Genomic DNA, 16,231 nt, shown 5'->3' on the forward strand with positions numbered 1-16,231 from the left:
GAACACAGCTGATGTAACAGAAATGGAAAACTTCATTAGTTATGAGTTCGCAAATGAGAGAGCAGTTGGTGGTGTTTTAGAGCCATCTGCTGGTGTGATTGGGTATTGCAGATCTGCCTCCGCCTTAGGTGTGCGCGCGGCCGTTGCTAGAACCGGTCGACGTGACACGTGGTTAGTTCGCATTGTAAATAGCTCCCGAAGATTTATACGTTTAAAGATCGACAATGTATGTTTAGTTTATGAACCTCGACATATAAGATGATTGTATATTGTATAATTGATGTTATTGTTTTTATAGTTTGTCATGTCCGCTAGCAACACAAGTGTTTTGTTTTACTCGTGCAGATCCTGCTGTACAAATCACAAATATACCTTTGAAAGGGACCAATGTGTTAGTCCTGTCTTTCAGGTATGTTGCTCTGAAATGTAAATGTAATGTTATAATTTTATTATTTGAATATATTTGATGTGTATATAGGAGAACCGGTTGACGTGACATGCGATCCTGCTGTACAAATCACAAATGTACCTTTGAAAGAGACCAATGTGTTAGTCCTGTCTCTCAGTCCTTTAGACCCAATCACAACCGTTACACTGACACATAAATAAACTGGTAGTACTTTAATTAGTCCCGGGAGAAAACACAAACAAAGTCTTCCAAAGTTTGCCTTGACAAACGTCTTGAGTAAATACAGGACATTTTGCAGCATTTCAGGGTTTTTTGTCTAATGTGCATCTGCATACTCTAATATTGGGCCAATGACCCTGTGTTGCAATTTGACTACGATCCTTTGATTTCATCCTCTTGTTCATTACTGGTCCTAAGATCTTCATACGTGGGGGTGTCGAGGCCGACCGACCCTATGTGCTCCCAATCAGCGTGGCCGGCTGCAGAAATGTTCACATCCATCTCCTCAGCAGCATATCTCATCGTTGGGGCAGTCATGCTCTCCAGAACATATCCCAGGACCTAACAGGTGGACATATCTCAAAATAAGGCATGTCGGGGCAATGGCCTGGTTTTACTATATTTGAAAGCAAAATGAAGTCACTTAAGGATACCTTAACTTAACATTGACATTTACGTGAGCAATTGTTTTAGATTAACGTTTCCATTTAGAGCATTAAGCAAATGCCAAAATCCAAAATCCATTTTATCCAAAGCAACTTAGAATCAGTACATTTGCCAGAAGAAAGAGAAACAATAATATATCTCTGTCGGTGCAGTAAGGATGTTCATAGAACCAAGTGCCGAGCAGTAACCATCAGTAGGTTAACCCATTCCCCGCACACAACAAGGCTAGTTAGGATAAGATGCTACACAATTTACCCTGCGTTTTTATAGTTTTTATTCTAATTGTATTATTATTTTATCGTTGTTTTTTTAATCTAAGCAATGCACACTTTGATGTACTTTATACCTTACCACTCAACAAGTAGTAGGGAAAATCTCTAATTTATGAATAACAGTATAGTATTATACAATAAAAGTTAAAAATGCATTTTATATATCATAAAATAACGAATATGTAAGAGAGAGGGTCTGCCTGTCTGTCAGACAGACAGACAGACAGACAGTGCGTGTGTGTGTGTGTGTGTGTGTGTGTGTGTCGTTAGGGTGTCATGGTCTCCCGAGCAGAACTCAGCACACAGCCCAAACCCCTTGATTGGCGAGGGCAAAGGCCTTGTTTTTCTACATTTGAAAGAAAGTCAAAGTTTTAGATTTTTTTAATCTATCCATTGAATTAATCCGCGTGCTGATTGTTTAAATCTGACCGTGAATTATTTATTATATATTTTATATTATTTCGGCCCCAAACTGTTTGGAGACCTGCTTACTGGGGATACAAATGTCGACACATTTGAGCTATAGCCGTTCCCAATCCGGAATAATACCAAACCCTACAATATTGTAAAATAGATACACTGAATAGGCTACATAAAAACAGCCAACAAACTTCCTTGGTCCAGGTCGTGCATCAACGGTTATTTCTGAATAAAAACGCAGAGTAACACCAAAGTCAACACGCTCAATACAGAGAAATTAATTTTCATGTCTAGGTCAATGCTTTCAAGTTGCAACGCAATCAATGAATCTCCCACTGCGGGGCAGAAGAGTTTATAGGCATAGGACCGGTCTTCCCAGGTATCGGGAGCGGCGTGGCTGTTAGGTCCTAGCGCCAGTTTGAACGTCCCCGACAACCGAATGGGAAAATGGCCTATTCCCAAAGTATATTATTGTGTTATTGTACTATATATGAAGGCCTAATGTAATATAATAATGACTAACGTATTCTAAGATGCATGTAAAATAAGCATTCACATTAAAGGCTACAATAAGTGTGTCAGTGTGTTCAATGTTAAGCCATAAATATGCTATACACACTTTCATTTGTACAGCCACACAAACAATATTTGGAGTCTGTAGGTCAACATATTTTAGAAATCAATGACACACAGACAGGGTTAGATTTACATTACTCTGTTAAATCTAACCTCTCATAAAAACGCTTTTAGATCATCAATAATACTTAAAAAACGTGGTTTGATCAATTACACCTTTGAAGTTTAGTTTGAGATCAATAGTTATACTGTGAATATATGTATAGTCCTGTTTGGGACATTGGGCAGAACGCCAGCTGTAAAAGAGACACCCCAACACTAGTCTTTGTGTTATCAGGAACAATTGGAAAAGATAACATCGGATCAAATTCGAAATAAGATGTGAGCACCTGCAGCCCACCGACGTCCCTCTGAACCCGGTCATGGCGGTTTGCATTTTGGCCACGAGTTTAGGGGCACGCTGAATAAAGCTAAAGTTGGTCAACAAAGAACATCAACCCATACGTGGTATCCAAGATTTATTACATCTTCCCTTCCCGATAACACGATGATTAAAAAACAACTCTCTTGGTCGCTCGTCTTCAGTCACGGAGAGACACTGCCCAGCGCTGAGCCCTCGGCCCTGCTCGTCCAATCAGCAGGGCTCGCTGCAGGCGTGGCCGCACGTGGTCTTGCAACACTTCTGCTCCCCGGGACACTGGCCGTCTTGGTAGCAGAACTCTGCGCACATGTTGGTGGGCTGGGGCGCCAGGCAACGCCCAGGCTTCACTGAGGGCCGGGGGGAACGACACTCTGAGGCCCAGTTTGGTTCACATTCTTTACATTGTTTTTTTTATTTGTTTTGTATATATGTGTGTGTTTGTATATGTCTATGTGTCTATATGTGTGTGTGTGTATATACAGTATGTGTGTGTGTGCATGCGTGCGTGTGTATAGATGTGTGTGTGTGTATATATGTCTGTATGTGTGTCTGTGTGTGCGCGCGTGTGTATATATGTGTCTGTGCGTGTGTATATGTCTATGTGTGTGTGTGTGTGTGTATACAGTATGTGTGTGCGTGTGTATATATGTGTGTGTATAGATGTGTGTGTGTGTGTATATATGTCTGTATGTGTGTGTGTGAGCGTGTGTGTATATATGTGTCTGTGCGTGTGTATATGTCTGTGTGTGTGTGTGCGTCTGTGTGTGTGTGTGTGGGGGGGGGCAGTTGGTATCCAACCTGTGTACGGGGCCGTGCACTGATGTCCACATCCGTTGGAGCAGCATTTCTCATGGTGGGGGCAGTCGCTGTCCTCAGAGCAGAACTCGGCGCACATCCCGACCCCCCAGCGCCTGGGGGGGCAAACTCCTGGCTTCCCTTCAGAAGAAACAGCTTTAACACAGGCCCCCACACACAAGGCAGGCGACAGGGCCAACTGCTCTCTGGGACTTCACCGGAGTTGGACATTGACCAGTCCCTCCAGAAGAATGCGGCGTTTATTTGTGATTGTTGCGGCCAAAAATCCTTGATTATGCGGCACGTTTTCTTAAAAAATGCGATGAAATATGCGGCATATTTATGCAATTTTATGCGATGAAATTGCGGGAACTTGCAGAAATTGCGGGAACTTGCGAAAAATGCAGCTTTTCGAAGACATTTACGTCGCGTAATTACGTCACTTCATAACGTTCCCATGGCAACAGGGGGAAATGGCTGCACTTGTGTGAAGTAAACGCAACATTTTTCAACTTTCTGCTAAGATATATGTGACTTTTTTGCAACGAAAATGCGGGGATTATACAATCATCCAAGCCCCGCATATTTTGCGTGGAAATCTGCAATTTATGCGGTGAAAGTGCGGCATATTTGAAAAAATGCGGCCCCCGCATGAATATGCGGCTTTTGGCTGACTATGCGTTGAATTATGCGATCGCACGATCGCGTTTTTCTGGAGGGACTGATTGACGTTACTTTCTTTAAAAAAAAAGAAGAAAAAAGCTAATACGTGCACGCCGGCTAGATGTCTTACTGAAAGCAGGCGCAACGCAAACAGCCCCGCAATCAAACACGCAACACTTGTGCTCCCCGGGACAGTCCTGGTCACGTGTGCAGCCCCTGATGGACGGCTCCTCGTGCGGCAGCCCCCCAGGGCATTGACCCTGTTTTGGAGAAGCGACTGGAGAGAGGTTGAGCGTTATTAGGGATCCATGACACGGGGACTTGTCCAACGAGTCACCGTGTGTGTCCAACACACACTCCCGTGAAGTCCTGGAAAACAGTGGGCATAGTTCACCTGCCTTCGTGCACGTGGGCCTGTGTTAAAACTGATTAAAATGTCGGCAAAAAACTGTTGCATGTGTAGGCAAGCATTTAATTTAACAACACAGCGAAGGCATGCAAAGAAGTATGCCTTAGCTGTGTTCGATTAAATCCTTGCATGCATTTAACAGTTAAACCACAAACAACGAAAGATAAAATACCAATAAAAACAGCCGGGCAAAACTTACCTGTCACATTTTTTTTCGTTTCTGTGGCGACACTGAATTCCGTGCAGAAAAACGCACACATTACAACAGTCAACACACCGAGCACGGATGAGTTCATCTTCATGTGCAGGTCAAGGCTTAAACGTCTCAACACGACCAGTACGACTCCCACTGGACAGTGGGAACGTGTAGGTCTGACCCTACACCGCAGCGTGCATTGAGGGCAGCACCGGGGGCCGCTGGGTCCTTGTGCCCGTAAGTTCATGACCCAAACAAGGGTAATACAAATAAAAGAAGAAAAATAGTCGACGAAATTCTCCATATTATGAAATTCATAATGATGACTCACCTATTCTAACGGTCATAGTGGATGTTCAGATATTCGCATTCGATTATAGTATTAGTATAAATATGATTAATTTGCAAGTGTGTCAGCATCAGGGTTCACAGGCTCGATGCCAACTTTCAGGACTTTCTCCTCACGCCGTCGCTGTCAGCTGTCAGGATAAAAAACTGCGATTCACCAGGCGACCTGGGGTGGCAGCATTCCCCATGGACGCATCCGCACAGCGAGTAATACGGGCAAAGAGTGCGGCCATGTTTGGAGAACTCATCGCAAATCATGGCCCAAGTCAAACTACGAAGTGATGCAAGAAGTGTCTTCAATTTCAAACGTGTGTTAGGACTTTCCATCACGAACTGCGACCAGGTTTAGTCCAGGCAGGCCCAAGGCCTCACCCCTTGCCCAACCTTCCGGGAGCTGGAAGCGGACCGGAGGAGAGCACGCCGACTCCACGATGGACCAGGTGGCACAGTGTGAGCGTTGCTGCTCAGCTGGTTCAGAGGTACGTCGGTGGGGTGCTCAGGTGCGCACATCTCTGTCCTCCTTATTTCAAATTTGATCCGATGTTATCTTTGCCAATTGTTCCTGATAACAAAATGACTAGTGTTCGGGTTGTGTTTGCTGCTGTCTCTTTTATAGCTGGCGTTCTGCCCAATGTCCCAAATAGGACTAACCAAACCCTGAAGGCAGATTTTATTTCCTTTGAATTCTGTGCGTAACTTGAGGACCTTATTTTGCCTGTACAGTAGGGCCAATAGCAGCCTAGAATGAATGTTTTGAAACTTTAAAAGGCGTAGGGCTTTTCTCTGTCTAAGTGCCAATGCAGAACAGGTGAGTCTGACATCCTTGTAGATAATTAATGTATCCCCCTCTCTCAACATACCGCCAATAATTATAAAGAAAGATCCCTAAAACAATTGTCTTTATTTATGTGTTAATAATGGGGCAGCAGTATATCAGTGTGTACATCAGACCAACCAGGTGAGGTAAAACCGAGAAAAACGTGCTCTACTGCATTTCAAAACTCTCTGAAATGCAGAGGGCTAGTAAAGTTCACCGAAAAGTTCACTCTCTATTCAACCAACAAACAGTTACACGGTAAGATCTCGCCCGCAGAGCGAGACAAAGCAGTTTCCAGCCGTTCCACATTCTTTCATCCATTCTGTGTTGTTAAGTCGGGGAGGGCCAGAAGACGGGCCAGCAGGTGAGTGAAGATATGGCTCCTAGATATAGCGTAGCCTCTTTGTTTTTCACACAAGCGATGACACCAGCTTTGCATGTTATTGGATTCCAAATGGGGTTCTTGTCCACTTCTCTTTGGCTCTGAGATTGCCCTGTCTATCTGATTCAATACCACATAATTGGGATATAGGTAAAAGCACACACAGGTAATCTGGTAGGCTACACTCTGACAAGACACATCCCCTGCACAGCATAATTTATTTTCATCAATGGATTACTTACTTTTCTTTTAGGAAATGTCTATGATTGCATAGACTAGCAAGCATGGAAGTCTCAATCATACTATATTGTGTGCATTGTATCTCAAAACAATCATTGGTTATGTCATTGTGTAATGGTATATGTAGAGAGAATTTATCAACACGCTAGTGTTTGCTGAAATCATGCACTTTGAGAAACGTAAGGCTGAACATGTAGATGTAGTACCCTCGATGGCCGCCAGATGGCTGTCTTCTCATCAGTACCACGGTCGCTCTTTTTTCACGGTCACATTTCTTCATTCAAATTGGTAAATGGCCAGAGATCACGTTAAACACAGTAAGTTACTTCATCTAAACATAGATCACATTTGAAAAAAACCCATATATATATATATATATATATATATATATATATATATATATATATATATATATTCAGATGAGTTAGCCATAGTCCTACATTGCAAGAAAGGCTTACAGACCAAGCTATACAAAGTCAGTATGTAAATGTATGCTATTTGGCGGTATTGTGATTGGCAGTTTACCCCAACACCCTCAAAAAGAGAGAGTCCTGTTGGCTATTATACAGGGTGCAGTGAGAAGTAATTTTACCCTCAGGAATGAAAAGGCCATGCAATTTACATGTCCGTGAAGCTGTTGTTCTGCTTTGCATACGGCTAGCTCTCCAGTCCACTCCATGTTAGCTTAGGGCTTTTTGTACTGCTGGGATCGCCTCAGTGTCTGTAGACGTAGATATGGTTTGCTTCATCATTTAGTTATCATTTCTGCTTGTCATGCCTGTAGCTAACTTTGATGCTTGCCTGCAAACATGTGTATGTACAAGTACACACAGACAAAAAACACCCACACTTTTAAATGTATTATATTTGTTTCCAGTTCCCATATGTGTTTCCAAAAACGAGTTAACTGAGCAGAGCCAAACTCTAGTGTGGCAGGCTTCAGCCTGTGGTACTCGTAGCAGGCGGTACACGCTGTTTTTATTCTTCAACTCGAGAAATTGACATTAATATATCAAATAATCAATGGAAATGAGTATGCATACTGTTCAGTAAATACAGTAAGGCTTGCTATTATTTAAAAAGTAGTGTCCCTTTGTTTGTTCCATGTTGTATTTTCCGTTATAATTTTTTCCATTGAGGTTCTGTGTTCAATTGTGTTTGCTAAGTAACACGTGGAGCTTTTCCAGGGACTTTCCTTCCACTGTTCCACTGGCCAGGGCCTTTTCTGCAGTAATACTTGTGCAGGAAGGGGGAGCTGGCACTCTCTGCTCAGCCTCTGCCCCTGTATTTATACAGTTTTCCCTTTGGCATATGATGACAATCGATGACAATCTAGTGGCATCCCTTAATTCAGAGACCGGGACCCAGTGCCCTGCTAGACACCAGCGTCGCTGCAGCCTCTGCTTTAGTCTCCCTGCCTCTTAAGGGCTGATTATGGTTCATGCAACGCAACGACCAAGCAGACGCTTCGACGCAGTCGTGAACCTGTATGGGTCCGCGTCGAATTTACTAAGCGGACCAATCACAGCCCTTTCTGCTGCGTCGCCTCGACGGAAGGTCAACATTTTTTGGAGGCACAGGTCAGGCCCTTGCGGTGGACGCAAGGAGAGTCCACAAGGACTCTCCTTGCGTCCACGTTGCGTGAACGTGGGACCATAATCAGCCCCCGTAGTCCAAACTCCTCAGTTCTGCTGCCACAGCTCTAACACCCCCCTCCCTGCCGCTCGGTTCCTGCTCCCCATCTCCCTCTCCTTCCGCCAGGGAAGGGAGAGGGATCCGCTGCCCTTGGGAAGGCAATCATGGAGAAGCTGGGTCTTTTTCTCCTCGCACGCCGCTGGGTCAGTTCGATTATTTCGCTGCATGTCCTTGAGACGATGGCAGCGATCGGTATCTGTTCCCGTTGTGAGTGGTGAATACTCGGAATGGGTGAATGAAAGCGCCGGGGTGAAAGGGTTCATGGGTCTGATTGGTTGGCGGTGAATATGGAAATGCGATGTTTTAACGCAAGATATGTTTCCACGCTCGGCGGCCGGGGGAGGGGGGAAGAAGTACATGTATTAAGACAATGTGGGGCTGGTTAAGACAATGGAGGCTCCCGCTGATTGAGTTGTGCCGATGCTTATCCGTGACGTTTATCAGGGCTCCGCACAGCCTCCACGTGCCTTTTTGTGTTGTGGCAGGAGAGGAGTGCGCAGCAGGGACGAGATTGGGAACAATAGCCCGGCGATATGATCACCACATAATGGTGTCCTGAAAAAGGGAAGAGTACAGTGGATGTACCGATGAATTAATGAGGCATTAGCATATATTAGCATGTTTCCGGTGTGGTCGGGCCCTGCTGTACTGCACTGTAAAACAATCACACCTCCATCTAAAAATGGATGATGAAAATGCAGGCCTCAACGCTATGCTCACTGAACATGTAACTTCGCTATAAGGAGCAGATTATTTGCCTGTGTAATGTATACTCTCTAAGAAGAGGACAAATACAGCCCGTCAAGCTCAGTTCAACACATCGGGCATGTGTATGAACAGCGTCCAATAATTACATGAAGACAACCCGAAATCAGGCCTTGATCTGAATGTGATTAGAATCTGTCTCCGCGCGGTGAGAAGCCCCGCCCCCCCGGAAAGCAATCATCTCTTGGCTCATGAGGCTATGTGATGAATGACCATAATTCCTCCTGCCCCCACCCCCTCCCTTCATATTACCACAGTCCCAAAACAACTGCGTCTGGTCAGCCCCGCCCCCTGACCTCTAAGCCCCGCCCCTCGGCGTCTCCCCCAGTTAATCATGCATTACACTCCGCATTACCCTGCCTCTGACCTCTCTATGCTAAACTCAATTGCCCTATCATCTGCACCTTAATGCCCCTCCCTGCTCCTAGTGGTCTTCCCCGAGACACAATCTGATTTTGTGTCCTACTTTACCCCCCCCCCTCCAGCCCTCCAGGCATCCTCAAGCGACTGCAGGAGAGGGAGCAGGGAAAAGATGCTCTCGTCTAAATTACAGAAGACAAGGTGCTCTTTGGTGGAGAGGGGGGGGCTCCCCTCCGACTACTAACTACCCTCACGGAAACCAACATGGCTCCTTAACCGCGGCGACGGCGTGAGCGATGACGTGAGCGATGACGTGAGCGATGGCGGCGGCGGCGCCACCAGCCTAATATTCACCGCGCAGGAATATTGCTAACGCAGCTAATGATGGAGCGCGCCCAGAGAACCCCTCCGTCATCGCATTGTCTCCCACGGCTGAGGGGCCCGGGCCCCGCGGCCCCCCTGGGGACTCGGTAATGCATTCAGCCCAGTCCTTGGGAGCAAAATGAAAACAAATGTGTTGTAATAAAGGAGGGAAGATGAAGCGATTCCGTGATGACGCCGTCCACCGGCGCTATAAATCAAAATAAAAGTGGAGCAGGTCATATGTGGCCGCACCCTACACACCCGCACCCTACACACACACACACACACACCCTACGCACACCCACACCCTACACACACCCCCTACACAAACCCGCCCCACACACAACCTACGCACACCCACCCTACACTAAGGCACCCTACAAACACACACACACCCACCTGACACACACACCGCCTACACACACGCACCCTTCACACACCCACATTACACCCCACCAGTCATTGCCACCCCCACCCCCTCCTTGCATACAGATATTGCGGGGAGAGGAGATGAAAAGCATGGGGGGGGGGGGGGGGGGGGGGGGGCAGTATGGAAACCGTATGAAAACGAGGCTCAATCTCATCTTCTCGTTTTATTTTTTTACCACCAATAAAAAAAAATAGAAAATGCAAGTGATGGCCTGATATGAAATATGGGGACCGGGTTGGTGAGCGGTACATGCGGGCAGTACTGGGTATCTTCCAGCTTATTGGCAGTGAAAGACGTACACTATATTCTGTGCTATATTCAATGTAACATTCATACTTATCGTCTTTGTGTTTCGATTTATTGTGCCTCCTTCCTCTTTATGGTTTGCTAGGCTGGTTCCGGTCATGTTAAGTTTGCTATGTTCGTTTTACTTTCAACTATAGCATTATCCAGCAGCAGATTTCAGATTTTCGTCGACCAGGGGTTCTATAATTGGAATATACTGTAGGTGAGCACCATGGGACTGCATGGGAGAATAACAGAGAAGCATGTAGTAGTACTGAATGTTCCCTCTAGGGGGTGCTGTGGTCTAGAGCTGAACTGGATCGCCACGGCTGTCCGTCGACATGGTCCTTATTTAGGTGAGCAATAAATAAATTCATTCGGTTTCCACCGCGATGCGATCGGGACACTTTCACATCCGGTTAGAGAAAATTCTAAATTGAAGTCCGCTCCCAAACCCTGTGACTTTGAAGACCGAATCGAATACTTTCTCTCTCTCCCTGACAAGATGGCAGCTTATTACACACATAAAAAAACGGTAAACAGAGGGAGCAATAAATAATTGATATCTAATAACGCGACGGAGAGCGCGCCAGAGTTGTTTTTTCTTTCTTTCTTTATTTTCAGGCCACGAGATGAGAATGGGAGCCCTCCGACTTGTTTATTTTCTACCTTCCCTTCGCTCTCTTTTCATGTCCTTCTCATTTTACGAGCCATGAGTCAACACCGCACACGTAAATGATATTTTGACACAGAGACCCATGAATAATGCATTTGAATTTACTTTTATGCCGGAGTTAGACCCGACCCCCCCCCCCCCCCCCCCCCCCCCCCCAACTCTCTCCGCCCCCCTTCCTCTTACCTCATTCCTTCTCCTACCATCGATGCACCCCCACCCAACCCCCACACACTGCTCTCCGCCCCCCCCCTCCATCTCTCTGTCTTTTATTCCTCCCCTCTCTTCTGCCCCCCCACCCTACCAGCACCACCTTCGTCAGAATCCTCCTTGTCTTCTCCGAGGGAGACTCCATCCGTCTTTCCACCTCACCCCCCCTTCTCCATCTCCTCCTCCTCTGCTTCTTCTTTTATGGTGTCGCCCTTCATCTCCTCCTCCGCCTCCCTCCGCCCCGCCAGGCAGAGGGAGGCGGAGGCGGAGGTGGAGGTGGAGGTGATGGAGGCCGTGGCTGCTGGGGTGGAGGATCTGGATCTCGTCAGGAATGAGATGCAGCCCTCCTCCTAGTCCCCCCCACCCCCTCCTCCACCTCCTTCTCCCCCCCTCTTCCTCATCCTTCTCCTCTCTCCTTCCTTCTTTTTCCTCCTCCTCCTCTTCCTCCACCTCCTCCCCCTCTATCCGCCTCCTCCTCTTCCTCCTCCTTATCCTCCTCCTCTTTTCCCTCCTTCTCCTCCTCCCCCTCCCCATCCTCCTCCTCCTCCTCAAAATCCTCCTCCTTTTCCCTCTTCTTCTTCTTGCTCCGCCCTCCTCCTCCTCCCCCTTATCCACCTCCCCCTCTTCCTCCAGTAGGGCCCTTCATCTCCTGGTTCCCTGCTCCAGCTCCCCACTCTCTCTGGCTCGTCTTCGGGATCCAGGGGTGCAGGATGAGCAGAGGAGGGGGGAGGGGTGGGATCCTTCAAACGGCGTCTGATAGCGTCTGAGAAGCTGACGGACCACCGGGCGGGGCAGAGGCACTTATCTGACGAGGGGTGAGGGAGGGCCGTGGTCCGAGGGGTCCAGGCGGTTCTTCTGTGCAGCCTTGACATTGTGGTTTAAACGCTTTGTTAAAGACGAAAATGTATAAAGGTTTTTGTTTTTGAGTTGTGTGCCGCGACGCTAATTCTACATGATTCCACCACCAAGGTTGTCTCGTTCTGTGTGAAAAATGTAATAGATTCTTGTAATGAAATCGATCGTCCATTGAAATACCCTCATCGAACGCGTGAAACAGTCACTTCCTCCCAGCCCATGATGTTTTGGACGATCGTGATCGATACAATGCTTTCTGTCGAGACGTGACGATCCTAAGAACGGGTGACGCTGAATGATGGGGTGAATACCGCTCTCTATGATCCCCGTCATTACTGCGCCCATAACAGCCGTGATAAACATCAACCGCATGCAGTTCCTTCTCCAACACGCCATTCCCGTCATCTTCATCAGCGTGCTCTTCCAAGGCCGAATGCAATTCGTGACAACATGTGAATGGTTTGCGTTGTGAGGGTTAATTCGTGGGATCTTCCTGAAGTGTTATTGACACTGTGTTAGAAAGCGCCGACGTGCTCGAACGATGGCTCCCCGTGTCTACATCACGCTCGGCCCCCCCCTTTCTGCGGTTCTGTGGTTGTGGTTTGCATCGATGGGGCCCGCTGATCACTACAGATGTACTTATATTATATACTTATATAATCCACGCACAGGAAGTGATGTCGGAAGGGAGGAGAAAAGGTGGGGGCTGGTGCATTTGGAAAAGATAGTCAATGTATAGGTCAATGTATAGGAATTAGCATTTAACATTAAAGCGATTAAATCCAACAATCAAAAGTATATGTCCAATTAATTTAATTAAATTCAATTTGTATAGCCCTTAATCACAGGTACTGGCTCAAAGGGCTCAATCCACATCAGTGAATACTTCACTAAATGACTTCAACTTAAAGAGACTTTTAATTCTGAGCAGTCAAAGGAGAGGCTTAATAACAATCCTCAGGATGGCCATCATAAAGCCACATAGCCTTAGGCCCCGTCACCACGGGTGAAAACAATCTCTTCCCCTCCGTTTTCCTTTGATGCGTTTCAGGAATATCTCCGTAAAGACGGACTCATTACAAAAACGCATTGAGCTGTAGAAACGCTGTAATACATATTCAAAAAAAGCGGCGCGCATCAAGCCTGCTCGCGTCCAGCCTGGGCGCTGTATACAAACATTCAGTCGAGGAGGAGATAGCAGTTGTTAAACCTTTTAGATTGAGCAGAAATACTTTTTAATATAAAGTTAATGATTCAATTTACCAAGAGGCTGTAAAGCTACAATGTTACAATATATACAAAAATATTAATAATTAAACGCAACCCTAACGTCGCCCAGCTGGTGACATTAGGGTTGCGTTGAATTATTATTATTTTAATTTTTTACTATTTATTAGTTTGCATTTCAGGTGTCCACACGAATCCTAACACGAAAACGCATAGGTCCGTTATTAAGTTATCTACCCTGGGACCTGGTTTCAGAAAAGTGCCAAAACGCCGGATCCGTCTGGACGCTCGGCCCAAACGCACGAGACTTATGGGTTTTCACCAAAAGATCGGTTCAGTGTGGACGGGGCTGAGTTCCATCGGTTCTCCCACTACACCTCCCAATACGCTAAACCATTGTTTGCTGGACCCGCATACAAATTGTTCATAATCCTTCCGCCAGTGAAATGCACCGCTGATAACCGGCGTGTTTATGAAACCACTCTGTCATATTCCATCACAGCTCTCAGCCGAGCCGCTCGCTTGTTTTCATTAAAGCTACAGCAGCAGAACTCGCCGTCTCCTCGTGTAATAAGTATTTTACCGGGCTCTGTGAACGCACACACCACGTCACTGTTGTGTGTTGTCGCCTCCAACTGAACCTGGTTCAATTGTGCTCGGTCAAACACAACCAGAGAAAAATGATGACTTGATCACACAAATCACAGGCAGCTTTCACCTAGTTAGGAGCCAGGAGCCGAACCTACGAAATGTTCAAAATCGACAGTTGCTGTCCCATCATGCAACACCAGTCGTCCATCCATCATTTCAATATGGATCTTCAAAGGCCCCCTGCTTTTATATGATGTCTACAGTATACCATAATTTTTTGAGGTGTTTTGCGTTGTTACAACCCAATCCAGACAATAATCTGGATTTGATTCTTGATTTTAGCGTGAACATTTTTCTCGTCATTTGTGTTTGTAATCCAACATTCGCACACACACACACGCACACGCACACGCACACGCACACCACCCCAGCCCCCCTGCGGTGAGGCCGTTGAGCCACCTCAGTTCCAGGGTGGTGTGGACAGATAATCCTCCATCCTTTCTCTTTCTTCGGGGCCGTCTCCTCTCTTGCCTGCTCCTCTGAGTGGCTCTTCATTCATAATTCACCGCTCTCCCATTACGTTTGATGAAGCCACTGACCTGAATGTACAAAGTGGATCGGCCTGCGGCCAGGAGGCGCCGTTGACACCGCGGACGCCCGTGTGTTTGTGTGTTCGCCACGCGGGGAACGTCAGCAGAGGCCGGCGAGGGCGGCCCTCCCCGCCACGCATCGTAACCGAGGGCAACGGGGCCGCGAGGTCGGGCTCGTGTTGATATACCGAACGTCCTCAGACGGTTCCCCGCCGTTGAGTCGTCCGCCTTGTATCCACGGCGACGCGCGGTGTGTCACTTCAGGTGTAATTAACGAGCGGGGGGGGGGGGGGGCGTCTTGCTCGGTGATGACCACAGGTAGAACTGGGGTCGTTGGGGTTCGAACCCACAACCTTTTGGCTGAGAGGAAAAAAAACCTGACTCACCAATCCGATTGGAGATTAATATCTAAAGTCTGACGTCAGTCGAGCCTAGCGCTGGATGATGGGGGCGTATCCCTCTCTTTCACTTCGGATTTGTTACAACCAATCCTATGGGTGGAGGCGGGGATCTGTCAGCACGTGATTGGCCGCCGCAAACCCGGCCAGCGATGTAAACTGTGAAAAGAAAGAGCCTGTAAAGGTTTCAAATCAACACGGTGTAGACCGGCCGCTGTAGAAGAACACTATAAAACCTCCTTCTGAAGGCCTCATCCACTCGCGAAAATTAGTTATCTGTGGTGGAGTCGCTCTGGGGAGAAACAGGAAGCCTGGCGTGACCCCGCCCCGTGCCTCTTCTGGTTTCCTGCCCAGGCTCTGTGACCCCTCCCTCCGCCCCCCAGAAGTTCTGCTGGAACAAAGTAGGCCTGCTGGAGTCAAGATTACAACACATGATGACTTGATCACATCACTTTGTAACACATCTCTGTCAACGAGATGTGTTACTGCAACCAGTACAGAGAAACTGTTCAACGACAAGCAGGTGAAAGAGATACATTTAGCCCTCTAGCCCAATAGACCCCCATTCAATCTGCACTCAGGCGATCACCCCCAGTGGAATTCTAATGGAACTGCAACCAAGTTTGATAAAATGGGGCGAAATAGAGAGTGCCAAGGTTCTCTGTAGACGTGCGCTGCAGATAGATAGAGAGATTCTTTATTGATCCCAGGGGGAAATTAAAAATAAAATAAAAAAATGCGACCACGAAGGGACTCGAACCCTCAATCTTCTGATTCGAAGTCAGACGCCTTATCCATTAGGCCACGCGGTCATACCCACATTGTGGTGATCTGATCATCTAGTTGTTTCTCACTTTAATCTTGGATGTATTGGAGGACATACGCTTGGTTGCTGAAAAACATTTTTTTATTTTTTTCGATTTACTGGAGAATTTTCATTTTTATGATTCATTATATAAGTAAATATTTTTTTTAATTTACTCATTCAAAATTACAAACGGAACAATTTCCCAGTTATTATCGTAAGATTATGAACGTCACAGGGAGGGGCGTTATTAACAGGATCCACTGGGTTTACGTCATATAGGGTCTGCAGGTAGGCCTGTACACACAGCGTATGTAAACAATGGATCTGAAAGTCAAATGCAGAACCTTATTCCTATACAGCTCCCTGC

The 16,231-nt window shown here is 46.7% G+C and overlaps 2 protein-coding genes across 2 annotated transcripts in view; one reads left to right on the top strand and one right to left on the bottom strand.

Annotated features, from left to right (window-relative positions):
- Positions 1-2,977: 2,977 nt before the first annotated feature.
- wfdc2 (WAP four-disulfide core domain 2) lies at positions 2,978-5,174 on the bottom strand (the record flags this gene model as incomplete). The annotated part of the gene is made up of 4 exons (XM_079742277.1): positions 2,978-3,111; positions 3,563-3,700; positions 4,353-4,499; positions 5,159-5,174. The coding sequence occupies 4 exons, from the start codon at positions 5,172-5,174 to the stop codon at positions 2,978-2,980; spliced, it is 435 nt and encodes a 144-aa protein (XP_079598403.1).
- A 432-nt stretch (positions 5,175-5,606) lies between these two features.
- Positions 5,607-16,231, top strand: part of LOC307079771 (TOX high mobility group box family member 2-like) — a gene marked incomplete at its 5' end in the record, with an annotated part of 55,236 nt that continues 44,611 nt past the window's right edge. The window contains one exon of the mRNA XM_079742278.1: positions 5,607-5,654. Within this exon, the coding sequence (XP_079598404.1) occupies positions 5,607-5,654 (48 nt within the window). The remainder of the gene's footprint in view (positions 5,655-16,231) is intronic.

Source organism: Pollachius pollachius (assembly GCF_949987615.1).
Source record: "Pollachius pollachius genome assembly, chromosome: 8".
Classification (NCBI taxonomy): domain Eukaryota; kingdom Metazoa; phylum Chordata; class Actinopteri; order Gadiformes; family Gadidae; genus Pollachius; species Pollachius pollachius.